At 36.3% G+C, this 27,977-nt stretch overlaps 1 protein-coding gene across 1 annotated transcript; it reads right to left on the bottom strand.

Moving 5' to 3' along the window:
• Window positions 1–1,948: 1,948 nt before the first annotated feature.
• LOC141439375 (uncharacterized) lies at window positions 1,949–26,854 on the bottom strand. The gene is made up of 17 exons (XM_074103658.1): window positions 26,835–26,854; window positions 25,366–25,524; window positions 24,361–24,454; window positions 23,612–23,801; window positions 22,253–22,450; window positions 21,704–21,923; window positions 15,963–16,182; window positions 14,739–14,958; window positions 13,618–13,892; window positions 8,341–8,498; window positions 7,286–7,373; window positions 7,018–7,207; window positions 3,773–3,970; window positions 3,471–3,690; window positions 3,004–3,223; window positions 2,710–2,929; window positions 1,949–2,272 (listed from the first exon to the last, which is right to left on the bottom strand). Exons 2-17 carry the CDS (start codon window positions 25,513–25,515, stop codon window positions 1,999–2,001), a joined length of 3,135 nt encoding a protein of 1,044 aa, XP_073959759.1. The 5' UTR covers window positions 25,516–25,524; window positions 26,835–26,854; the 3' UTR covers window positions 1,949–1,998.
• Between the last annotated feature and the right edge of the window lie 1,123 nt (window positions 26,855–27,977).

Here is a 27,977-nt window from a genome sequence, read left to right as displayed (position 1 = left end):
TAATAGGTAGTTTATATGGTTTGATTTGTAATTTAATTTCATTTGACATTCTTTGGTAGCGATTTATTTTGGTTGGGTTCGCGGTTCTAACCTAACCTAACCGATTTTTAATTTCTGGATATATTATTTAATAAATAGTTTATTTGGTTTGATGTGATATTTAATTTCATTTGACATTCTTGTTTTATTTAGTTTACATTTATCTTTAATTTATGTGTTAAACTTGTAAATGTATCAATTTTTAATTATCCAAATAAAGACATTTAAGTATTATAATAACAATAAATGTAGTATATATAATAAATGTAATGTGTGATTGTTAGGTAGAACTTGATTTAATATTTTATTATTTCATACTTTTTTGAATGATTTTTTTTTGTTGCGGTCGCAGTTCTAACCTAACCTAACATTATTTATTGGCGTCAACCTAATTTATTAATTTATCAGGCGTTGCCTTGTGGAGGTCCATATCAATGAACTAAAAGAATTTCCTTGCTCATCCGCGACCTGCCGGTAGCAAAGCTTATGCAAAATATGCGTGTTCATGCAGTTCTTCCACCTCCACACTGTAGGAACACACACAAATCACACAAACCCATCTATAACTCAACCAGAGCTCATCTTCAAAGTAACACAACCGTACACCATGCTACCAGTTGTTAGACTAACAAACCACAACCACCGTTTTAATTTGTCACTGTAACTCCCCAAGTACCCACATATATTTTATCAAACAAAACAAAACTACCCACAAAATATTAATAAATTTTAACCGTCCTACAAAACTACCTTGATTTTTGTTTTTTACTGTCAAGGCATGTTTTATTAACTATCATTGCTGAAATTAGATCCAAGCCGTAGCAAGGAAGAACTAAATTTACCTGCTCATTAATAATAGACCCCATACTGTTGTACCTAATTATCTCCATGCATTCTAAAACATCGAGATGAAACCCCTTGCCACAATAATGTAACACTTCATACGAATCTGAGTCCGATAAAGAATGATTAATCCTCATTCCTATATATGCTATGGTTTATGCATGCCGAAACATGCTCTTTAAATCTAGCATTTAAACTGCGACCTGTCTGACCAACATATACTTTACTGCAGTCATTACAAGTGAGCTTGTATACACCCGATCTAGTTCCTTTATCCACCTTCTCTTTGTGTGAATACAAAGTTTAGAGTACAAAGAGTTTTTCAGCATAAATTAGGAGCTTAAGGCTTGTATTAAAAATGACATCGTGATTAGATTCGGTAGGTATGGACAAACTTTTAACCATATAGCTAGATAACTTGACTATAATTGACACCATTCAAGAAACCAATTTGGTAGGAAATGAGGGTAAAATACTCCATTTTATCAAAAACGTTCCAATTTACGCCACCCTCCCCTACCATCGATAATTTTTTGAACCTCACCAAAGAAGGTAATTCATCTAGTACCTAGGTTCCAAGGTCCCTTTTTTCGTCTGCCCTAGAAACATAGTATACCAATATAAAATTCTTTCCTTGTTTACCTACTATACTATACTATATTATACTATAAGGGATACTATACTATACTATATTATAGAAATATGAACCAAGGTACAAATACAGTAGAAATAAAAGTAGGCGGGGTATGCTTTATTCACAATTTTCAAAGCAATAAAATCCATACTGATTAACCATTATCATAGCACAGCACGCCTCGTCAATATTTAGCTTCTAATATACAAAATAAAAAAAAATGAATCTAACGATTTTTATAACAAACCCTATTTTGTTCTAAGATTTTTGTAGCAGATTGTTTGTAGAAAACTAAATGGCAGCCAAGATAAATAAGTCCATAAAATCATAAAATTTTACGCAATAGCAAAAGTGGCCAGGGAAAAATAGAAAAAAAAAATATACAAGAAAAAAGAAAATATTAAGTTAGATACGAGTAACATTACAATAATATAAAAATGTAGTAGCTACGTTTAATATCACAGCAGCATGACTTAGTTTACTTAGTTGGTTTTCACTTTGTTCGATTGCGTCCTTGTGTAAATCAAAGATTTCCCTTTATTAAACAACTTTTTTAAAACATATAAAATCAAAACAATCACTGCAGTTAAGTCGAGATACATCTTCTGGTACCAGGGAAGCATGAGCGCCGGGGAGCGCAGATGCAGCGCGCCGCCTGTTCTGACCACGTGCTCCACCCAGTGGACCAGCTCCTTGCCAGGAGGTACCAGGCGATCATGGTAAAGCTTCGAAAGCTCCTTAACTCTCTCCGTGTATCTAAAACATGATATAATAGCTCTTACTTCAAGCTCTTTTGTATTTCTATTCACGAAGGAGAAAGAGCTAGTGTAAGTGCCTAAGTACGAAGAGGAAGTGGAAGTGTAAGTACCGATTACTATGAGAACCGCTGTCGCCTAACACAGGGGGCGACAGCCTGCGAATCGCAAGCCACATTCGGCGTTTTAATATATCCCAATATCCCACACCAGTTCTATTATTGCAACAGTTCTATATTTGCAAAATTTAAAAAGAAATGTAAGCAAAATAGAATAATACTGAAATGAAATTCTTAGTAGAAGACTTTTTTCAGCAGGGAGATTTTGCAAATGTAGTACTAGTACGTATAAAATGATGCCGACCCTTGGCCTAATACATTTTCTTTTTGTTTACTTTTTGTTTCTTGCTTATTGTGCGAGCTCTCTAGCAAAACTCACTTGGGATTGTTCATCATTTCATCGACCGCAACTTTAATTTCTCTTGGTATTTCGTACGACAATTCAACCATAAGAGCGTAGCCCTTTTTCACCGCTCTGAGAGCATTGAGATGTTGGTCAGCTCCGTACGGTATAACTATAGTTGGTACCCCAAAGAAAATGGTTTCAGTTGTAGAAAGAAGACCTCCATGAGTGATGAAAAGGCGGCAATTTCGATGGGCTAGAAGAGAAAAAGCATAAAATGAATTTGCGTTACTCTTGCTCAGTACAATGTCAGGTAAAAAAAGATCCTACCAAGAATGCTTTGCTGTGGTGCCCATTGCACAACGTGAATATTCTTTGGCTTGTTCGGCAAGTCTTCTTCAAATTTCCAAATAACCGTTTGTTTAAATTCACCAAGGACCCTAAACAAGTCTTGTTTTAAAGATTCTGGAAAATCTTTGCTTTTAACATTACTTCCCATGCTGAAGTATATAACGCCATGCTGCGCTTCATCCATAAGTTTTTGTAGGTCCTGAAATTCAATTCCAATTATTAATTCTCATTCTCGCCTACTACGATCCTAATACGGTAATAATATTCGTTTCGGTATTTGATATATACCATGGCAATAATAACCTAGTACTACTTAACTCCATGGACTAACTACAATCCATACTTACTTCTTTATTTTGCCTTTGAACTATAAGATCATTTACAATTGCACTTTAATTTTTCTGTATGATTAAAGGAAGATAGATAAACTTAACGTTAATACTTACTGCTGGAAGAGGTTTAACTTCAGGGTTGATATGATATCCTCCAATCTCTTTTACGTTCGGGGGCATGCTGATTGGTTGAGATAGTGCCGGGTGAGAATTGGCCAACATAAATGAGGCATTAAACACGGTCTCGTAGTAATTTGGCAGAACACGTCCCCTTTTAGCAACTGCTGGTCCAAAATAATCTTTGTATATCTTTTGCTCAAACCCATCCAAATAGCTGTCGGCGTTAAAAATTTAGTAAAGATTAGTGAAAACACGGCATTTAGATTCAGTGTACGTAGTGATTGTACGCTACTTACAAATATTTTACAGCCTTCATGGCAATCTGCCGAAATAAGCTACCAGCCCGATCAACAAATGAAAACGGAGGTGATGTCGTAGTAAAAATATCTGGGTTGAAGGCTGGGTCGGAGGACTCGTGAATCAGTCTAAGTACCAGCCAGTGAGGCTCGATAGAAGATGACCAGATAAACGGACAGTTGTACACCGCAGCTAATCTGAAGGTCAAAGAAGTAACAAATAGACTAAAAATGTTATTGAATACGATACATTTAGATTGAATGAAAGGGTATAGCAGGACAGCCCTTGAAAATTTTCCCCCAAAGTTTTGAGTTTGAAACTATAGTCAAACAATTCCTTTTAAGGATATAGCAATAATAATAAGAATAAGTTTGACCGCTATGTGTCTCTGTGTGTGTGTGGGTCTGTCTGTGGCACCATAGCTCTTAAACGGGTGAACCGATTTGAATGCGATTTGTTTATTTGAAAGCAGGTTTTCTAGCAATGGTTCGTAGGCATGTTTTATCAAAATTGGTTCAGCCGTTTTTGAGATATTGAACTTTGAAGTCGGGGTTTTCCAACTTTTTGTTGGTTAGGTTATTTGTAATATTTTGCTTGCAGTACTTAAGCGTTACGTAAATACGAGTAGTACCTTGCATGTAAGTAGCACGTAGGTGCTACATACATACATACTTACTTTAAATACATATTAAACACCAAAGAGCCGAGAACAAACATTCGTATTTTTCATACAAATATCTGCCCCGACACGGGAATCGAACCCGGCACCTCAAGCTCAAGCTCAGGCTTCTATTAAATTATGCAACCGACGGATTTAAAATTTTGCAAAAATATATTTGCGACCAATAACTATCCTTAAAAAAATATGGGCCCCTTACAAAATAAAAAAAGAAACATCCTGTATAACATTTTCGGCTCGAGGTAGGTACTATCACCATTTTTTTTCTCAAATACGCATCAACATCTAATCTACATAATATCCAAGTTTCATATGCATAGCTCGGGTGCAACACTGCGAAATAAATATAAATGTACTTCTTACTACTAAGAAGTACATTTATATTTATTACTTCCTACTACTAAGAAGTACATTTGTATTGTATGTTAAAATAAATGGAATATCTGTCTTGCTCCTCCGCCAAGTAGTGAGGCCAAGTCGTGCGAAACAGCTACGTTTGAGTTGGAAAAAAATGTTTTTTGTTGGGGGTAGTTCAGGTTATCGAGATGCGTTGTTGTTGCGAGCAGTTCAACAAAAAGTGCTTGACAATAATTTGATCATTTCAAAGGCAGATAAAGTCAATTGTGTAGTCATTTTAAACAAAAATGAGTATATTGGTAAAGTAGTAGATGTTATTCAAGGTGATGGTTCTTCGGTCTTGCGTAAGGACCCAACGATGGGTTTTCACAAAGACCTTAAAACTATTGTTATAAATTCTTTGTATGTCTTTGAAACAGATTGGCAAAAAAATAGTGTTATACCTATGAATCCACGTGCTCTGATTCTTTATGGTCTTCCAAAAATTCACAAAGACAATATTCCTATTCATCCAGTTGTTTCATATTATATAGGTGCACCAGCCTATGAATTAGTTAAAAAATTAAATTAAATTATTCGAGAAAAAACATCATTTAACCCCGCGTTTTGTTTGAGAAATAGTTTAGACTTAATAGAAAGAATTAGAGACGTCAACGTCTCACATAATGCGACATTACTTTCTCTGGATGTTGATAGTTTATTGACTAATGTTCCTTATTCTGAAACATTACACATCCTTAAAGGTCACTTAGAAAGACAAAGACTACATCCAGGTGAGGTTGAAGAGATAATGGCTTTGACAACAATTTGCATGGTACAAAATTATTTTAAATTTGACGGACAATATTACTTACAGTGTGATAGCCTGGCTATGGATTCCCCTCTTAGTCCATTAATGGCTGATATATTTATGAATCATTTCGAGGTACGGCACATTGCAGGTAATACTAATTTACTTTATTTCTATAGATGTTGGATTGGAACTGCACTTTTGAAATAGTTAATCTAAGAAATTTAGCGAATTGTTCTGTTCTAATTCCTTCTTAAATTTAATATTCGGGTGTTTATTAACGATCTTAACAATAAACACCCGAATATTAAATTTAAGAAGGAATTAGAACAGATAAATGCGCTAAATACACAATAGACAGGTAGTTATGAATGTTATACTTAGCTTATTTATATGTTGTTATGGTAGGATCTATCCTGTCTATCTGTTTAGATTTGTTGTGTATGTGTATTGTATGTGTTAGTTTTATGTATTGTTGATACAGCTCTAATCTACTGTAAATTGCACCACCTGCTTAAATGTATTCCTTATTTCTGTCCATTGTAAAGGTTGCCTGGAAGAGATCGCTCTGAAGCGATAAGGCCGCCTATTGCTTACCTTAGAAAATCTCTATGTATATACTTGTGTTTTCTGTACTGTTTACTGTATTGGAGTGCAATAGAGTTATTGTATTGTATTGTATTGTATTGTATTGTATTGTATTGTAAATTTCTTAGATTTAACTATTTCAAAAGTGCATAATAAACATCAATTTAAAATTTTCCATAAGCCAACGCAAACAGATACGGTTATCCCGGCTTCTTCCACACACCATGATGTGGAGGGAGGGCGGGTTAAATTGCATGAAAAATCATTTTTTTCCAACTCAAACGTAGCTGTTTCGCACGACTTGGCCTCACTACTTGGCGGAGGTGCAAGACAGATATTCCATTTATTTTAGAATTAAGATAAACTGCACTCAGATATCCTGATATCCGTGCTATCAAGTGACATCACATTTCTATCAATAAGCTATACTGTATACGATTGAATAATTGTAAAAAACATACAGTTTTGGTCATTTACAGGTGGTAGGACCTTGTGCAAGGTCCGCCCGGATTGCTACCACCATCTTGCTCGCTAATCCTGCCGTGAAGCAGCAGTGCTTGCATTGTTGTGTTTCGGCGTGGAGAGTAAGACAGCCGGTGAAATTACTGGCACGTGAGGTATCCCATCTTAGGCCTCTAGGTTGGCAACGCGTCTGCAATACCCCTGGTGTTGCAGATGTTTATGGGCCGTGGTGATCTCTTACCATCAGGAGACCCACTTGCTCGTTTGCCATCCAGTCGTATAAAAAAAAAAAAAATTTGATGTTGTAAATATTATACAGATCATCATTCACATCATTAATAATTCAACTTGTATAAAGAAGATCTTACCCAGCGTATACATCGCTGAACAGCCATTCTGCTATGACGACATCGAAATTTTGCGTTGTGTCGCTAAGGAACTTTTGAAAGTTTTCAGTATTTACTGACATCGTTATCGTTTCATGAAGTTTTGGGATTAAACCAGTAATGTCAAGTACGGCTTCTTTATCCAATATTTGTTGTATTGTATACATAATATCTGAAAAACGACTAAATATAATCTACTTTTTATTAATAACTGAGAAATTATAATGCGTGTCTAAGAAAGATAAGTTACCATCAAATTTTGCTACGTTTATACTGAGATCAATTTCGTGATATTTTGCAGTAGTTTTATTCGTGGGGTAAGGAGTTACGTATGTGACCTGTAACAGTAACATTTAATAAAGCCTCGGCGTTGGCAAATTTTGAAATTTTCAAACTGCTACAGCCGCTTGTTCAGCTAAAATTAGAAGGATGTCTTCAAATCTTTCGGAGTCTTTGAGTAGTTTGACCAAATACTCGTGTTAAGTTTTTTCATCGAAAGTTTCGGTTCCAAGTAAAATCAGCCTTTGACGTGGTACTCTTTGAACATCGATCAATGTATGGAAAGATAAGCCAAACATCCATCCATCCAGCCAATACACGTCCTACTGCTGGGCTTTTTAGAATGAGAGGGCTTGTGCCGTAGTTCCCACACGAGCTCAGTGCAGATTGGGAACTTCACACACACCATTGAATTGCTTCACGGGTTTTACTACACCATAAAGCTCGTGGTAAATTTCAAATGGAAATTTTGCTCATGAACTTCGAAAATCTCAGAGGTGCGAGCTTGGGTTTGAATTCACGCTCCTCTGCTTAATTCAAATTCAAAACATTTAATTCAGACCATGTCCATAAGTGTTAGTTTACAGTACCTTATTCTATGTTAGTTAACTCTAGATTTACATTAGGTTATATACAGAGCCTCTGGATTCCATATGTACTGAGTCCCAGTGTTTCCAAAAAACGCAAGCAGGAGACTCCAACACCATACGCACGAGGCAGTTGGCGCTGTCACGCACACGGCACATCAAGGACGCTGTTCTGTTTCATATTATTGACCTAAAGCTTAAGAGCTTAAGAGGCCATAGATCAAATCATTACGCTACCACGGCTGTTTTTTAAACCAAAATTAAAAAGATGCTGAAAAATATTTACAGGGATATGCAATCAAATTAACCCAGCTATTTGTTGAAATAATCCGAATTATATCTACCTGGGTAATTTTGAAAAATACCTTCTTAATGCAACTCTATAGTAAGTCAGTCAGTCAATCAGTCAGCCAAGTTACTCTTTTATAGGTATGTATACCTCATGTCCTGCCTCTAATAGATGCCTGACGTATCCCTGACCAAGAATGTTATGACTTCTTCCAGTCATAGGGAAAAACAGTAAAATTTTGTACGCGTCACACATTTGTGACAATGCTGCAAGCAAAAGTAGATGCAGGAATTTGGCCATTTTGGTATCTGAAATCAGAATAACATTCATTTCGAACTTTAAACAGTTACAACAATCTTGACGTCAGAGGAGGTCACTCACTCCAATTTACCGACCCACGCGAGTTTTTTTTTTCAAAAAACATCATAAATGGTGATAACCAATATCTCAATAATGAAGCAAAATTCTTCTTTTCACAGATATAACACCAAACCAATATTTTCAACCCAAAAATATAAAGCAGCACCAAAATAAAATTGTAACCACATTTGAATTTGAAATGAGTAAGTACCAAATCCATATTTGTACCCGACTGAAGGAGGGGTATATATGCCTAATATTCTTTATTACCGCATATCTCTCAAACTAGTGGACGGATTTTTATCTATAAAACAAAGTCGTGTTAGTTATAGGTACACCATTTATATATAACTCAAGAACGGCTGGAATATTTTTTATGATTTTTGTGTTTTTGAATTTGTCTTCGTCAGGAAAACATTGCAAAATTGGCGAAAAAATAAAATAAAATACAAAACATTTTCCCTACAAAATGTAGTAAGTATATATCAAATTTACAAAGAAAATTATAACGGCTAAGATTGCTTGTGAAATTATTATTAGTTGAGTAAATAGCAGCCTAAGGTATGAAATATACATACCTAAACTTGGAAGATTCCGTACACAATACAAAACCCTTAGAAAAACATTAAGTACTTACTTGATTTTTTCGTATTGGCTACGGAACCCTATCTTGGGCGTGTCCGACACGCTCTTGGCCGATTTTTTTATTTGCTCGTCTTGTTTCTTGCTGACCAGTAATTTTTACGATCATTGTGTTATAAGTCCTTCGAAATTACCACTTTGTAGTATCCGTTTCAGCTAACATTTGGTATATGCTTATGGCAATTCCGGTGACAATACAATAATCTAATAGTGAAATTCTAGTGGTCCGGCCAGGATCGTCTCGCAGAACAAAACACTTCAACGATTAATGGCATTGATTCGAAATTTGGTATGGAATGTAGTTTGGATTACAATGCAAGTACAGACAGCGAAGAAACTTAAATTAACATTGGTAATAAAGCTTACTGTCCGGAAATATTTTTGGTGGTCATTTTATTTCTTTCTATGTTGTAGTCTTATTATTACAAACATAATGTAATCGCAGGCTGGTGGGTGGAAATGGTATCGATCATTGTAAATACGGCCAGCCCTTATAAAATGTTCGCGAAAAGACTATCGACCTTTTTTTTAAAACAGAAAATTACTCACAAATTATAGCACAAATATTTTTTTTTCACTTTTACCAATGTTACAAGAAACGGGGTCCTTTTTCTTCTAATTTAGAATTGAAACTGAAAATTGACCCACAAATAATGCTTATTTATATACTTTTAACAAATGTTCACCGTGACAGCGCAACATAATCTAACCCGTGACTAGCCAACTACCAAAATAATTATCTTATCGAATAAAATATTTGTAATTAATTATTCATCAACTTCCGCCAGCAGTGAGTAACTATTGACATCGGGGTTTTCAAGAAATTTCGGGGTGTTCATTTCCCATCAGATGACCCTCTTGCTCGTTTGCCTCCCTATCACAATAAAAAAATACAAAACAAAATATCATAAACTACAGTGTAAACCAAGTGTAAACACTTATAAATGTCAAAAATCAACCAACGTTTCGGATAAAACCTCCGTAGAAAAGAACCGGCAAGAAACTCAACGAGGTATTCTAGTTTCAAATATTATTTGCAATACATTAGTGTTTGAAAACTTTTTTTTTTCAATAAGTAAAGAATCTTTCATATTAGTACATTACTGCAGAGGCCATGAAGTCCTCGTCTACGACTCGGCCGTCTCCGCCAAACTCATCCATCAATCCCTGTTCTGGCCGAGGTTTGTATACTTAGTGCTTTTGTCAAACAATGTGAGGGAATACTCCATCCGTCCATCCATGTTGAAAATAGCCTGAATGACTTCGAGAAAAGTATGGCCGTGGCTTTGTTTTTGTTTTGCTCGACTTGTCGGGGGCACTGCTTGCCCCCAGATTTTGGTTCAAAGTCAATAGATGGTCATACTTACATCCGTAGTGCGTGTGCGTGCTTGTTGTTTTCACTCCAAAACGGCCAGACGGATCTCAAAGATATTTAGCTGGATCTTGGGAATAAAACAAAGGATAATTTTTATCCCGATATTCCTACGGGAAATCCCGAACTCTCCACCGATAAGTTTAGAGACATGACAGTACGAGTCTAATATGCCAGAACATATTCAACCTAATTGCCAGCAAAACTGAAAATGTCAATAATGTCTGGAATTTATGGAAAAAAAAGACTGACTGCTGGTATTTTTCCAACATGCTATAATTTATTATGTATGTATGTATGGTATATTATTTTGACGATATATGACGTTAGCTCTAATTGATTATGTTAATTATGAAATAAATGTTACTTATCTTTATAGATGTTTTAATTAGTATTGCCTACTTTTTATCCCGGACGCGAAAAAGTGATTTAATTAATAATCTTTAGTTGATAAGTCATTGACCAGTGTCTGATTTTATCTCTTATCTTATCATCTTTATCAGTTACATTTGCTTATCGGCTAATAATACTTAATGTATGCTTTGATTCACGATGGAACGGAGAATGCTAATGTACTCGTATAATCCAATTATTACAATTGCGAGCGCAAAAACATGCGGCGGCCGCGATACTAAAATGAAAAAAAAAATTAGGGTAGAAATTAAATACACCAAGAATCACAAAAGCTAAGTTCCAACATTATTTGTTGCGAAGTGAATGCAATTGACAAACCACGATACCAAAACACACGTCATAACATTCATAACTCTTATACTCGTAACTTACTAACATAAAAACCTTATGGTGGTGGTGAGGAAATACATTGATGATTTAAAACTATATGTGGTAGTCCGTACTGAGTGTACTTGAGGTAGTGAGGACATAATAATATTGTTTCTAATTAATTTTGTTTAGAATATTATTATGGTGTTTTAATTAATCATTTTTTGAAAGTTAATGCTTTTTTTGGGTCATTAATATTTAAGATTGGTTTTTGGTGTCTTTTTGTATTTTTTTTATTTCAACTCCAAATTTTCTTACTTTTACGGTCATCCCGCAAAATCCATATCGAAAATACAAAAGTGCTTAAGTGACTAAATAAGAAACAAACAAGCTGAGATATGTGTTGCATAGGAGAAATTCCTGTCTGTACTCCTGTCCAGTGGTGGTGTAGCGGTATAGCACGCAACACGGAATACTGAGGACCTGGGTTCGATTCCCAGCGCTGGACTCTTTTGCTGGTTTTTCTGTGCATCTATGTTTCGGTTTATATTTTCCTTAATATTTTTAGGAAGTTTATTGAGTTTATTGTATAATTGTGCGCCTTCGTACAAAATACATCGTTTTCCATATTTAGCTCTCGGTATACGCAAGATTGCATGCATGTATTTCTTAATTTAATCCTCTGGACCTTATTTTTTGTAGATTAATTTGAGTGTGTATGTCTTTATTAAGAATTTTTCGTATCAAAAATATCAATATGCATGTATTGTAATCTAGTTCTTTTATAAATGTCATTCGTAGAAGTTAGGAAATCATAATTAAATAAAACTTTTATAGTTTATTTTGTGCAGTTTGCAATGATTTGAGGTTAGTTTTTGCAGCGTAGCCCCAAACCTGTATTAAGTAGTCGATGTGTAGTTCAACAAGAGTATTATAGATAGTGTAACGTATTTTTTGAGGTAGGCATCGGGCAATTCCTCGTAAAGATCCGATCGTTAAAGATGTCAATTTCGTTTTTTTTCTTTAAATGAGGTTTCCAGGCTAACTTATCATCTAACGTTAAACCTAAATATTTCTTAGCATCTACTTTGTTAATTATCTGATTATTTATTTTTCGCGGTTCAAAACTTTGAAGTGTTTTATTTTTTTCGGCAAATATTATCTAAGTAGTTCGTTTTTCAATATTTATTGTTAAAAGATTGCATTGAAACCACTCATTTGGAGAGTTTAGATCGGCCTGTGCGTCGATAACTGCGTTGTTTAGCGAATAGTCAAAGTAAAATAGACTAGTATCATCAGCGTATAACGTCACATCTCCTTTAAGACCTATCTCATGAATATTGTTTATGTAAGTATATGTTGAATAATAACGGTCCTAAGATCGATCCTTGTGGAATGCAGCATGTGACGTGTCTCTGCCCACTTTGACACTCCTCAATTTTAACAACTTGCCTGCGATTAGCGAGGTAAGACTCTAAAATTTGATACGTAAGTCCAGACATACCCAAACCACTCAATTTTCTCAACAATAACTCGTGGCTAACAGTGTCGAATGCCTTCCTCAAATCTATAAATACTCCTAGCGCTACACGTTTTTGGTCTATATTTACTTTAATTTTGGTTATAAGATCTATCGTAGCTGAGAGCGTGTTAGATTTGGGTCGAAAACCGTATTGCTTTTCGTAAAGAAAGTTATTAGACTTCAGGTATGATTCCAGACGATTATATAATTTTAATACAATATATTTTGAATACAAGCTTTTTTGCTGACTGTACATTTTTTCGACTTTTTTTGCATTGTCACCCAAACTACATTTTCATACCAAATTTCAAGTCGATGCCATGCCGTTGAAGATTACGTCCTGCAGAGAAGATCCTGGCCGGACTACTGGTCATGCAATTTAAATAAGTATGCCAAATTTCAAGTCAATCCTACTACTGGAAGTTGGTCGAGTATAACTTGCAAGATTTGACTACAGACACACAGACAGACAACGGGACAGGTGAAACTAAATAAAAATTACTTTCGGTCAAGTGCATTGCGGCGTATTCTTCTTGGTGATGGTTTTTCCGAAAATGATGCTCACAAAAAACAAATTGAACGCCAAAAAAGCTACTTACTTGTTCAAATACGTATTAAAATTATAACTTACAAAAAACAAAATGTGTTATTTTAAGTAAAAAGTAAAAAATATACCTATATAATTTTGCAATGGGTGTATAATTTTGGTAATTACAATAACCTACCTATTATTTATATTTCTCTTAAACTTAACTGAAACAAAGAAAACACGGTGTATTTGATTTCAATAATTTATATTCGTCTATTCAATTATCTTTCTTTTGATCAACATTCTGAATCTTTTTACTAAATAATGATTTAACTTTACTTAATAACTTTTTTAGAACGTATAAAACTATTAAAATCACCGCAGCTAGATCGAGATACATCTTCTGGTACCAGGGCAGCATGAGCGCCGGGGAGCGCAGATGCGGCGCGCCGCCTGTTCTGACCACGTGCTCCACCCAGTGGACCAGCTCCTTGCCAGGAGGTACCAGGCGATCATGGTAAAGCTTCGACAGCGCCTTGACCCTCTCTGTGTACCTAAAGAAGATTAAGCTTTAGGGCCGCCACATACACTCGGAATTCCATTCCGGATGTGGACGAGATTGACCGACTCCATGTAAATAGTACTAGGTACCGGTCAAGGAGAAGGAAGAAGAAGTCTAGTAGTATAACCTATCCTATGCTCATCCAAGCAGAGGATCGTTCGTTCGAACCTGTTCTTGTACCTCTGAGTTCTTCAGAAATTATGTGGGAAATTATATTTGCATTATAAATCATACACATGAAACGTGAGAAACATGTATACACCTCCGAAGCAATCAAGGGTATATGAGTACGTGCAGTTCTCAATCCACGCTGGGCACTCGTGGAAACGGCAGCCTAAGTCATTTTAATCTGAAAGACCTGTGCTCCGTCGCCACTTATTCACTGTATCTTAAAATTAATCAAGAATATTTTAGCGGAAGTTTTGAACATAAAACTACCGTGAGACTTACTCAATGATATTATATGTTACTATCGTATTTATAAGTTCGCTATAGACTCACTCATAAATGATATCGAGTTTCGTGTTGCAGCAGCCGCAGAGTCGCTTTGCTCCTAGAGGTAGGGCTACGAATCAGCCCGAAACATGTTGAGCTAAACTCTATTTAAGACGTCGAGTTATTCGGTTTAACTTTCAGTTAATATGAGCGGTGGTTTTAGTTAGTTTAACTGAACACCCCCCAGATGGTTTTAGAATTTCTTAATTGTGGTTGACAATTTTTTTTCATACAATGCTTGAAGTTCAAAGTGTATACGATGTCAAAGAGATGACACCTTGTATAGCCCAGAGAAGATCATGATGATGACGCATTTAGATACCTGTTTATGATATTTACTTACTTGGGATTGCCAAGCATTTCATCCACAGCGAGTTTCATGTCGCTAGCCATTTCATATGACATGTCAACCCTCAGTGCGTAACCTTTTTTCACAGCTCTTATGGCGTTTACATGTTGGTCAGCGCCATACGGCATGACAATGGTCGGCACGCCGAAGAAAATGGTTTCAGTTGTCGATAGAAGACCACCATGTGTTATAAATAAGCGGCAATTTGGATGAGCTGAAATGTAAGTGATAATTTAAATCTAACTGCTATTCTCTACCGTTTGCCAAAATTTTATGCAAAATCGTTCCATTAATTACGTTCATCATCATCATATTAGCCGTAAGACGTGAACTATTGGACAAAGAACTCCATTTGGAGCCGAAGTTCTCGAATGGAGACCACGAATCGACGTTCATCATCTAGCTATACCTAGTGCCATCCACGAAGACGCGTGGTTTTGTCAAAATTAGACACTAATGACATTGTAATAAGAACCACGGCACGCGTCATCGTGCATGACTTTACCTATAGGTGGTGAACGTCGATTCGTGCTCACGTTTCATTAGTTACTAGATGAAGCGATGACCTGGTTAATGCCACAGGCTCATGGTGGATGCAAGCCGCTTCCAACCGAAGCAAATTATAATTGTTATATAATTATTATTTACTAGCCGTTTGCGTAGAACTCGCTTATCACTATCCCGCGGGTACTATGTATACATATATAAAAAGGATAGGACAAAAAGTAGCTTTATTCTTTCCTTGGGACTCCAACTATCTCCATACCGGTTTAGCGGTTGAAGCGTGAAAAGGTAACCGACCGACAGACAGACAGAGTTACTTTCACATTTTTAGTATTTTTTTTTATAAAACGAGGGGGCAAACGAGCAGACGGGTCACCTGATGGAGAGCGATCACCGTCGCCCATGGACACCCGCAACACGAGGGGAATCACAATCACGAGGGGAATTGGTAGGCTCGTATTAGTAAGGATAAGGATTGTTCCATCCACAATTTTGGTTCAGAATAAAATGTTTGGTTTCAGAAACAGTATTTTTTGTATTGTTACATGAATACATTTGAAAAATCTGTAAACTACATGATTTCAAATATTTTATGGCAGACAACATTAATAAGAAATGAAATTATGGGAAACGCAGGGATACGAAAACTACTGAAGCAAATGTTCATTTAGGTTAAAAATCCATATCAAATATTAAATTTAACTAATAACTTACCTAGAATACTTGTTTGTGGGGCCCACTGCACAATATGAACGTTCTTGGGTCTATTTGGCAAGTCTTCCTCAAACTTCCATATCACCGTTTGCTTAACATCACCAAGAACTCTTAAGAAATTTTGTTTCAACACATCTGGAAAATCTTTACTTTTCGCATTACTTCCCATACTAAAGTATATGACTCCATGTTCCGCTTCATCCATAAGTTTTTGGAGATCCTTTAATGAAAACAGTAACTAGTCAAAAAACATACAAAATACCAGAAAAACAGTAGAACAGGTAACAGTTAGTGGCCAGAGTCTCAAAAAAAGCAATACCTTTGCCTATCTTCAGAGACGATCGTAGTGATAGCGTAGTAGTCCCACAAAGGCAATTAGGCTGTCCCTATCTGTTTAATGTTTAAATAATCTAAATTTTGTTGACCGAGGAAATGACAGTACAAATTGCTTTTTTGATGTGTTTTATTCGTTTTAAATCTTTGACAGTATCGTACATAAGAAAATAACGTAAAAAGGCTAAACATACCGCCCACCAAAGTATATCTACTTTACTACATTAATTTCCCCTTTAAACATAACTCTAATCTTAATCTTTAGTAATCATGACATACATAACATTGTGTATAAATATACTCTTAAAATAAAATCAACCTGTATATTAATTTGCTTCATATTATGAACATGACATGAGTGTTTTTCGATCTAAATGGACTGTATCTTAAAGTTAATTTTCAATTAAATTAATGCACGTGTCAAAACATAACTAACATAAAGCAAATTAATTTGTTTCTTTAAACATAAAATAATAAACCTATTTCTTTCATTACATTGTTAATCTTCAATAACATGCAGTAGGTAAATGCACCCTTAAATCATTTCAGTAAATGCTTATATATGTTGTTAGTTGTTAGTACCCGTAAATTAACTAAAATCTTAAGAACTACAGAATAACGAGTAGTGAACCGCCCACCATAAACTAACCATTGGCTCAGTGATATTTACCTCATGCTCATTAGATAGATCTTTTCTGTACTTAGTAGTTTAAGATATACTGATTTCCATCTTTCCAGAAGTCTTGCATACTATTTGAATTAGGTAAGTAATAAACACTTGGAACATTTGAGGCTGACCTCAACTAGAATGACTTTTCCATAATAATATTTAGCTTTGCAGTATAAAATCTGTTACTTATAGGTAAAGATTGTAAAAATCTCTTCATTCTGTGTTTTATTCATCCTTGCATGAAAAGTCCCTTTTGATGCCAAATTCCATCCTAATGACAAATTAATTATCTTGTAAATTATATGCAGTTGTTCTTTAACCGTTGTAGTCCGGTACACTAATTATTATCCCTACGTACTTGCTTTGTTTCACACTTTTATACGTTTTGAGGTAAAATTAACAGGATTATCTGCTGATTGAACGTGCCGCCATCTATCGTTGTCTATTTGTTGAATGATCTCTGACACTCGGTTACCAACGAAAACTTGCCAGCGACTGGGTTTTGTATGCAACCAATATAAAAACAATATTGAGCCTGACCTAGCGGAGATGTTATTCATCAGAATGTTCAGCAGCTCAGATAGAACACGCAGAAGCTTTGCTCCTAGCTCCGCACCGCATAGTTCCATTCTTAGAATAGTCAGTTGCTTCAGCGGTGCAAGCTGTGTTTTAGCTGCGTTCTTTGTAACATGAACTATGTCATTCTCATCTACAACTCTTAAATAGACTACAGTCGCATACACCACTGAAGAGGCATCTGTAATCCCATGTAGCTGAACATCTTTACACTGTGACGTCATCCTGATCCATCTTGGAATCTCAATGGTTTGTACTTCAAGCAGTTCTCTTCGGTATGTCATCCATTCTTCTACTAAGTCTATTGGAAGTTCATCGTCCCATCCAAGACTGCAAAGCCATAGTCTTTGTATCATCACCTTAGCCGTAATGACTATTGGTGCCAACCAACCAAAAGGATCGAACAGACTGGCTACTTCTGATATAATCAACCTTTTCGTTACAGGTGTCTTTGATTCTGGTAAGTTGACTGTTATTTTGAATATATCTTCTTTTCTATCCCACATGAATTCTAATATCTTCATAACCTTGTCTAATTTCATCTCTGTTTTGTTTTCAGGTTCCTGGAGTACTCTACCGCCTTGAAGAAACTCGACTAACGACTCTGAGTTGCTCGACCATTTTTGCATCACAAACCCCCCCGCCTTTAACATACTGTTAATCTCGTGACGGAGTGTTTTTGTTTCAGTTTTGACTTCATATCTTGCCATCAGATCGCCCGTATAGAAACAAGTCTTCACCACCGGCGTTTCGCGAAAATATGTTTTTGCTTTATTATTGTCTAGCTGATTAAGTGCGGTTTGGTAAGGTACTGCTGATGTAGTCCCAAATGTGACGGTAAGTAATTTATAAGTTTCCATTTTTTTTCGAAGGTTCTTCTCTCCGTACTAAACGCTTTAAATCAGTATGTTTTTCTGCCATCTTGACTTGACAATACACCTTGACTATATTGGGTGTTCTCCACTCTTGCTTTTCGTCTTCAACATTCTTTAAATAGTGCAACTCTAGATTCTCGTGTATAACTTTATTGTATTCATTCTTCAACTTCTCATTTTTGTTGAACTTCCTTTTTAGTTGTTTAAATCTTAATACAGCTTGTTGTTTAGTGTCTCTACATAACTTTACAGTGTCTTCAATATTTTGTTTTAAAGGTACAATATGTCTTCCAGTATCATCTCTTGTTGTTGTTTTCTTGTACACTTCTTCACACTTTTCTTCTTCCAAGGAAGAAGTTAACCAAGTTTTCTTGTTTGTAAAAAAATCAGTTTCTATTTCCCAGAACTTCTTTAAAAGATTGTTATCCTCTTGCACATCCCTGGTAATATGAAAACTTGTGATATATTGCTGTGAATTAATAGAATTCGTGTTAGTATTTCCTGACAAAATCCAACCCAAGTGTGTATGCTGAGCGACTACGTCACCCGGCCCTCTCATGAAACCTGAGTCTATGATTTTGCAGAAAACATCAGCTCCGAGAAGGATATCAATCAATCCCGGTTTGTTAAAAGTGGGGTCCGCTAACTTCATATTATCAAGTTGAGGCCAAAGACAGCCTTTTATTTCCCTAGAAGGTAATCTACGTGTTAATGACTTTAATACATAAGCATTTACCTTTACAGAGAAATCAGTCTCATACCTTGACATGATTTGTAAACCCACCATTTGTTTAATGCACACGTTGTTACCATCACCTAATCCGGAAACCGTCCCGCTGATAGCCGTTATGTCCAAGTTCAACAACTCGGCCAACTGCGCCGTGACAAATGAGGCTTCGGATCCTTGGTCAAGTAAGGCACGGCAGACATGAATCTCTCCTGATCTTGACTTAATGCCCACCAGTGCTGTTGCCAACAAAATATTGTGGCTTTCTTCCTCTTCTTCACTTGACCTTACGTGTGCTACTACCTTCATTACTTCTTTGTTTGTTTGTACTGTCTTGTTTTCTTCCTTATCCACGGTTTGTTGTGAATATCTATGCAGAAGCGAATGATGCCGCCTCCCACATACTTGACATGAGGTTTTTTGCTTGCAATGAAATATCTTGTGATTTGGGATGAGGCAATTGAAACATAATCCATTGTTCTTCACGAAATTGTATCTGTCTTCCACTGATTGATTGCTGAATTGCTTACAATTGAAGATGTAGTGACTTTCCTTACAAAATGCACATTTTAATATTCTATTGATGTCATTAGTTGTTACGTGAAATGTTTTCGAGTTAAATTGTTTTTGACATTTGTATACTGGTTCCACCATTTCTAAAGTCTGGAATCTTGTCTCTAGAAATGATTGCAAATGTTTAAAACTCGGCAGTTGTTTCATTTCATCTTCACTGATCTGCTGTTCCCAATGTTTGTGACTATCGGTGTCTAATTTCGATACGATGACATAGTTGACAATTGCATCCCAATGTATTGTAGGCAATCCCAGAAGTTTAAGTGCATTCATGCATTCAACAGATGTATCCAGAAGCTGTTTTAAGCCCGCGGCTGATTCATGCACTAACGTTTTCTGACCAAAGAATTTCTTAAAAATCGTATTTGCTATGTACCTTTTGTTGTCATACCGCCTCTTAAGTACCGACCAAGCTTCGTCATAGTTGTCCTCTGTGATCGAAAACTGCCGCAACAAAACTTCTGCATCTCCCTTTAAGCTGGCTTTAAGGTAATGCAGCTTTTGCACGTTTTGAAGTGACGTGTTTGTGTCTATGAGCGCCGTAAATAAGTCGTGGAATGCTTGCCATTCGGCGTAGTTACCGCTGAAAGATGGTATTTGAATTTGGGGCAATTTAAGCTCGTTACATGATGACGATGACTTATTCGGTTGTGGTTGTGGCTGATCGGTATGTTTTGTATTTAATATCTGAAGTACATTTTTGAGATCACCTTTGTATATATAGTACCTCTCTTCAAGTGACTCAAAGACATTCTCAGTAAAGTACACCGATGATTTTGTATCTTCCTCAGTGGCATTTAGTATCAACTTCTCGTGTGTACTTTTGAAGTCCGTCCAATACGCTTCCAACGCCTCCAAACGACCTTGGCAATAGCCTACAGTTAGTCTTTCTTTAGGCGACTTTTTAAAGTTGATATGACCCTTTTCTACTTTTTGTAATAAGTCCACTTGAATTTTTATATAATTTTGTATTGATGCCATTTTTAATAGTATACCAGAATAATCTCAGCAAAATCAGTTTACGTAATTTTGTATCGGAACTTACGTGTTTTTTCAGGAATTCCAATTTCAGAATTTCGAAGAATGTTAGATGTCAAATGTCAACCCGTTTGTCTTGAACTTCAATATTTTGATTATATGTATTTCATTGCAAATATTACTCTCTCTTCTTTTCATAGGCCACTGTTGTTCACAATTCTTAAAATCCTGGTCGATTGACCATGTTTAATGTTTAAATAATCTAAATTTTGTTGACCGAGGAAATGACAGTACAAATTGCTTTTTTGATGTGTTTTATTAGTTTTAAATCTTTGACAGTATCGTACATAAGAAAATAACGTAAAAAGGCTAAACACTATCCTCAGACGGTCTGTGCCGTGCACTGCACGGTTTAGGAATATGATGGACCCGTGGGTGTCTAAAATGGCGACTTAATAGTTTGATGTTTTCATTGCCGCCTGAGATTCTGCCACCGCTCCCGCCGCGCGTATAGTGCTGAGATGGGTGGCGGGCTTATACACGTAGCGTCACACACCAAACACCGCCCACCCTTCTCTTGGCACCAACGTCAAGCCATCGGGTCGTTTGCCGTCCGTGGAACGCCAGCCGATCTGAGGGCTCTCTGGACGATACCGTTGAGAGCATGGTGACGCGGGTGCCTACTAGCACATCGAAGGCAACTCAACGCGTGATGACCGTCAGCCCCCACCATGGTACCGCAGATACATAAATGTGGTTGACATACATCGCAGCCCAGGCGGAGAGCCACTGACACACGCAACGAGTCACCATCGAGCAAAGTGCCTAATTGAGGGGCAGGCGGCGTGCAGCCATGCCCCTGATTCTGACCGCGATCAAGCAAATTAGCATCAAGTAAATTAGTTAAATAAAATTAATCTTGTGATCGTACCTCAGGTGAGATTTAGCTTTGTAGCTCAGTCTAAACTAAGGTTCGAATTACAAATGTCAACTTATTGATAGAACTTACCGCTGGTAATGGTTTAGGATTTGGATCAATGTGATAGCCTCCAATTTCTTTAGTATTGGGGGGCATACTGATAGGCTGACTCACTGCGGGGTAAGAGTTGGTGAGCAGAAATGAGCTATTAAATACAACATCTTCGTAAGCTGGCACAGCGCGACCCCTTTTCGCGATTTTGGGTCCAAAAAACTCTTCGTAAAGCTTCTTTTCGAATGAATCAAAGTAGCTGCAAAATAGTTTAAAAAATAGTTTTTTCTTTTCAGGCTTTTATTAAACTTGCATTTTATCACATACTCGTACAAGTTGAATTTGACCCTCTTGTAAGGGGGTCGAAATGACTTGAAATTTAGCATATTTATGTGACATTACAATAATCTGGTCGTGACATCCTGGTGGTCCAGCCAGAAACGTACCTAAACTTGGAATATTCCGTACAAAATACGAAATCCTTAGAAAAATATTACTTACTTCATTTTTTCGTAATGGCTACGGATACGGAACCCTATTTCGGGCGTGTCCGATGCGCTTTTGTTGTATGGGAGTCCCTATACTTACAAAAATTTCACAGCGTTGATGCCGAGCTGTCTCAGTAGACTTATACCTCGTTCAACGAATGAAAACGGAGGGACTGCAGTGGTCAGAGCGTCAGAATTGAACGCTGGATTGGACGACTCGTGGACCAACTTTAAGACCAAGCCGTGGGGTTCAATTGATGAAAGCCAGATTAGAGGGCAGTTGAACACCGCAGCATATCTGGAAGAAATCAGTACTTATAAGTTGATTTCGCACTCTTGCACACTTTTTATAAGCTTTTATTTAACTTGCAATGGTATAGTATGTATGGTATGTGCGGGTCAAATCTTGCAAGTTAAATTTGACGTACTTCCACTGCTCGGATTGACTTGTAATGTTGTTAGCCTGGATCGCGTCTCCGTAGAACGGAACTCCACAACGGTTAATGGCATCAACTTGACATACAGAAACGTAGTATGGATGACAATGCAAGTACAGTCAACAAAAAAAAGCTGGTATCAAAAATGATTTTTTAACAAAAAGTTATTTTATTTGACCTTTTGTAAGTATCTCAATCGATAACTTACATAAAACTTCAAACCTTTCGTTTCTTTTAAAATAACTTATGTAGGTACTGTACAGTATTAAGAATAATTTCGCTACAGATTTTGAATCTCAAATAAATTAAATTAAAGCCCTTATAAGTATAATCGTGATGATAATTAATTTTCTGTAGTTATGTAGGCCGAGTGATGGTCTAGTCTACCTATGGCCCCTCAATCAGAGGATCGTGGGTTCAAAACCCGGGCTCACACCTCTGAGTTTTTAAGAATTCATGTGCGAAATTACGTTTTAAATTTACCTCAAAGCTTTGCGATGGAAAAAAACATCTTGAGAAATAACCTGCACAAACTTGTATGCCCACAATTCAAGAAATATTTTGTCCTCCGATGTTTTTGACTTGTCACGATGTGAGTGACCGTTGATGAGGATATGTAGAGAAGTAAAACAGGAGATGATGTTCAAGGATGTATATTTTAAAGGTAAGATAGAAGGCACACAATTGCCTTCAAGATCCTTTAGAGAGTTAAGTAGAGCAGGATACAAAAATGTGTGATGAAATGGGTTATAAAACATTAAATACTTAACTGCACTATGAAACTGTTATGATATTATGATCGAACAGGTGTTGATGACAAAATAATAAAAATATTTAGCACGTCCTTATAGTACGGCTGCTGATCGTAGAATGAATTTTGACATAAAAACAAAGTGCTGAATTTGAAAGTACAGTGGATATTTAAAAATCGAAATTTGAATTGAATTTTTAAAACGAACCAAAACATGAAATGGAAGAGGTTAACAATCGACAAGGCTTGATCAGCCTTGTTACAGACTTACCCAGCGTAGACATCGCTGAAAAGCCATTCGACAATAACAGCATCGAAATTCTGCGTAGTATCGCTAAGAAAGTTTTGAAGGTTATAATTTTTCATGGACATCGTCGTCATTGTCACGAATCCTGTAAAAGCGCCGGCCAAGTCGACAGCAACTTCTTTGTCCAATATTTTTTTTAACGCAAATTTCTTTTCTGAAATATTTTTTTAATTGAAAATTACATTATCATCATCTTGCCTATTTCAATGCCACTGTTTGACCGCAGGCTTCCTATCAGGGTGACCTTGAGCTATAGTTTCCATGCGGGCACAGCGTGAATTGAGAAATTTACACACACTATCGAATTACTTACAAGTGCCATAGACAATTAAATTAAAATGCACAAGCAACATTAGCGTCAAGATTATAAATATTACACAAACATCACGCCTGTATTCCCAAATGGGGTAGGCAGAGCACACGAAACGTTACCGCTTCGGACCCACTTTTAGCAATTTTAGGTTTTAAGTTTGACAAAAACAGTACAATAGTGACAGGTTGCTAGCCTGTCGCCTACGGTGTACCTTAACCTATATCCTCAGTCGCCTCTTACGACATCCACGGAAGAAATGGAGAGGTGTAATTCTAACCCGACACCACACGGGTAAATATTAAGTATCTTAAAATAAAACTTTAAACTCCTTTTTTGACAGCGTGTAATAATAAAACTACTAGGTACGAGTATAAATAAAATATATAATTTAGGTACTCGCCAAAATCAGTAAATTTTTTTAGCATGTCACTGAGATCAACTTCATGGTATTTTGATGTGGTTTTATTTGTTGGGAACGGTGTGACGTATGTAACCTGAAATGTAACATTCAAAAAATAATATCAGTGAAACATGATACAATGTTGCATTGCGAATCGACCAAATTAAAATCATACATAATGAAATGTGCTTGCTGCGCGTGCGTACCTTTTCAACCCCCGACGAAAAAAGAGGGGTGTTATAAGTTTGACCGCTATGTGTGTCTGTGTGTGTGGGTTTGTCTGTGGCACCGTAGCTCTTAAACGGGTGGACCGATTTGTAGGCGGGTTTTTAATTGAAAGCAGGTTTTTACTTGTATAATCACTTTAAAAATAAATAATTAAATTAAAATAAAATAAATATTTAAGGGGGGCTCCTACACAAACTTGTTTTTTTTGCCGTTTTTTGGTAATGTCTAATGTTGTATAGATATAATGTACTTCCGTCTATCCCACTAGTCCCATCCCCCTGGCCGGTTTTTGTTTAAAACCAATATTAATGTTTTTTTTTATTTTTTTTTATTTGACTGGATGGCAAACGAGCAAGTGGGTCTCCTGGTGGTAAGAGATCACCACCGCCCATAAACATCTGCAACACCAGGGGTATTGCGGATGCGTTGCCAACCTAGAGGCCTAAGATGGGATACCTCAAGTGCCAGTTATTTCACCGGCTGTCTTACTCTCCACGCCGAAACACAACAGTGCAAGCACTGCTGCTTCACGGTAGGATTAGCGAGCAAGATGGTGGTAGCAATCCGGGCGGACCTTGTACAAGGTCCTACCACCTGCAACTGCAATGTTCAGATAACTGATGATCATGACTTGTAAAGTTCAGTAATGATGATCTATAAGGCATAAATCCTTGCTGTCCATTACTGGGTACCTAGGTACATACTTTATGCTTAACATGTCCATGATTGGTGCCGTCACCCTATACTCTTTCCAATCAAGTGAAACATTTTGCTTACCTCGTGTCCTGCCTCTAGCAGGTGTCGTACAATGCCTTGCCCAAGATTATTGTGACTTCGCCCCGGCAAGGGAAATATCACCAATATCTTGTACGCATCACAAACTTGTGACACTGCTACAAGCAAAAGCAGATTTAGACATTTGGCCATATTTTATATCTGAAATGAAAACGCTTCTGTTAGATTTGCTACTAACGCTGATTTTATACAAATAAGTACTCATTTGTTTAGCGTGATAAGTCCCCCCGAGTGTGTTAGTAAATATAAGTGAAAATCACTAAAGTTAAAAACATTATGTTTTAAATTATGTATGTTATAAATAAATTTTAACCGCGTTAAATTAACTAAATAAATATGTGGGCATTCAGACTTCTAATTTGTTCCTGCAATCTAAGTTTAAAAATGTAACTAAAAAGTTTAACTTTATGATGTAGCGGATAATTTGTGATACTGTCTTTCTTTATTCGGACAAACGAAACAGACCGCATCACAGATGTCTGTCACATTAAAAATTTAACGGTATTTAAAAAATTAAAACGGTAGAGAATGGTGTGCACTTTCTGGCAAGTATGAAAAGTAGTTTTCGCCCAAAAGTGGACTTAGCAGGTGAACGAATTAGGCCGACGCAATGTTGTTATGATACAAGAAACAAACATAAAGGCGTGTCATACCAAACCCTAATAATTCAGTTTTTATAGATTTCAGGAGAAACGCTTTTTTGTGTCGTGAAATAATAACCGCTTCTCGTAAATTCTAGGTTTTTTTGGTTGACCCCTATCTCACCTGATGTTAAGTGCAGATGAGGCCAAAAGTGTATCTCTATCTCACCAGGAGAGGTTAGGTGGGGGGGTTTGTGTGTGTGTATGTAAGGGGGGGTTTGTGTGTGTGTATGTAAAGGTGTAGATGTTATCAGACTAAAAGCCTGTTTTACCACTCATGGATAAATTTTATGTGTGGTGCCGTCTTTGCTTGTTTTTGTGAATAATCAGAATAAAAGCATTACATTTATGTCAGATAAAATTTATCAATGTATGATGAAAAAGGCCCTAAGTGTTATTATCGAGAATATTAAAGATTAAAATTAAAAAACACGAACAACGGAATCCTAGTGTCATAAATTTTCAAATCTTATATTTCTATTAACAAATTTATATTTCCCTTGAACCGAAACAGGAGGGAAAAGTTAAATCCAAGAAGACTTATCTCTACTTAAACGTCGTTTATTTTAGAATTAGAAAAAAGCTAAACGATCTTCTGTCTTTTGATTGTAAGACACTTATGTAAAATAAAGTCACCACAAATAGGTAGGTACGTACCTATTGATAGTAAGGACATTATAGGCATATACTTAATTTTGGTTTCATATGTACTCGTCATACATTTTTTTAAAAAGCGCTTTTTAAAACAATGAGTTGTCAAGATTGTTTACCCTTTTTTATAATGTTAAAATAAACGAAGTATAGACCTACCTTATTCCATTGCCGTAGAGATATAGACATGAACATACTGGGAATATCTTTAGTAGACTATAATTTACACAGCTGTGTGTGCCTAATAGGGTAATTGACACATTAAACAATATGTTATTCTGTGACGCAAGTTTAATAAAAATAAAAAATAAAACACTTTCTGACAGATTCATTTTCAATTAACAGTAAAAAGATGCTTTCTGGCTGCTTAAGTTTACATATTATACAAAAAATACTTTCCGCCAAAATTAAATGTGTGTTCAAAGCGTTGGTAAAGTCATAAAAAGACATGTATCCCAAAGTTTGTCAATTGTGTTTTGTTTCTTTTCTTTTGTACAATAAAGAGTTTACATACATACATACATGTACCATCAGCCAAATAAGTGGTCTATCAATTTTTGAACAAGTTCCTATGAAATGAATATGTCGCTAAAGTCGAACTTTAAAGTTGACAGACCTACGTCTATTGTCATTATTGTTTTATGACATGCAAACTATTATCATAGACCACATATTTGGCTGATGGTACCTAGGTTAAATAATAATTTGCTTCGTAAATAAGTAAAGGCACAGCTCACTCTTGTTGACAGCAAATAAAAAAAAGGTCAACTAATTGCTGGTGTCAAATACCCTGTTACATTATAAATAGGCACCTACCACAGGAGATGGTAATGCACGCTTACCTTTTTTCAAGAGTTACAAGAGAAATTTGTCTACATACCTAATACTTTAAGGAGCAATTCTTGTATATTTATGTATTTCAGGGATCTGATGAAACGTGGGGGCTTTCGGGGCGAAAACTTGATCTAGCTTCATTTCATTATATCTATAGGCCATTCCTCTTCTCTTAAGTAAATCAACAACAAAATTCAGTAAGTATTCGGACCGCCTTGTCAAAATTAGTAGCCACTCAGCTTTATTTATTTTGAAATTCTGTTTGTTTGTCCCTAAATTCACTTACCTGCTTCGCTGATGCCCCATTTGGAAGCTCCCCCATTTGATCATACCTATTGACAGTTTCATGAAAACCCAAATTGAAAACATTTTGTACATTCATCTCAGCGAGCAGGCATGCACCCAAGCCACTTTACCGATAAGGAACGGCGGCTTGGGAACCCGCAAAATTCCAAGTGTAGCTTTGCC

This window comes from Choristoneura fumiferana, chromosome 20 (genome assembly GCF_025370935.1).
Source record: "Choristoneura fumiferana chromosome 20, NRCan_CFum_1, whole genome shotgun sequence".
Lineage (NCBI taxonomy): Eukaryota > Metazoa > Arthropoda > Insecta > Lepidoptera > Tortricidae > Choristoneura > Choristoneura fumiferana.
The sequence above is the reverse complement of the archived record's forward strand: the minus strand, read 5'-3'. Positions and strand labels throughout refer to the sequence as shown.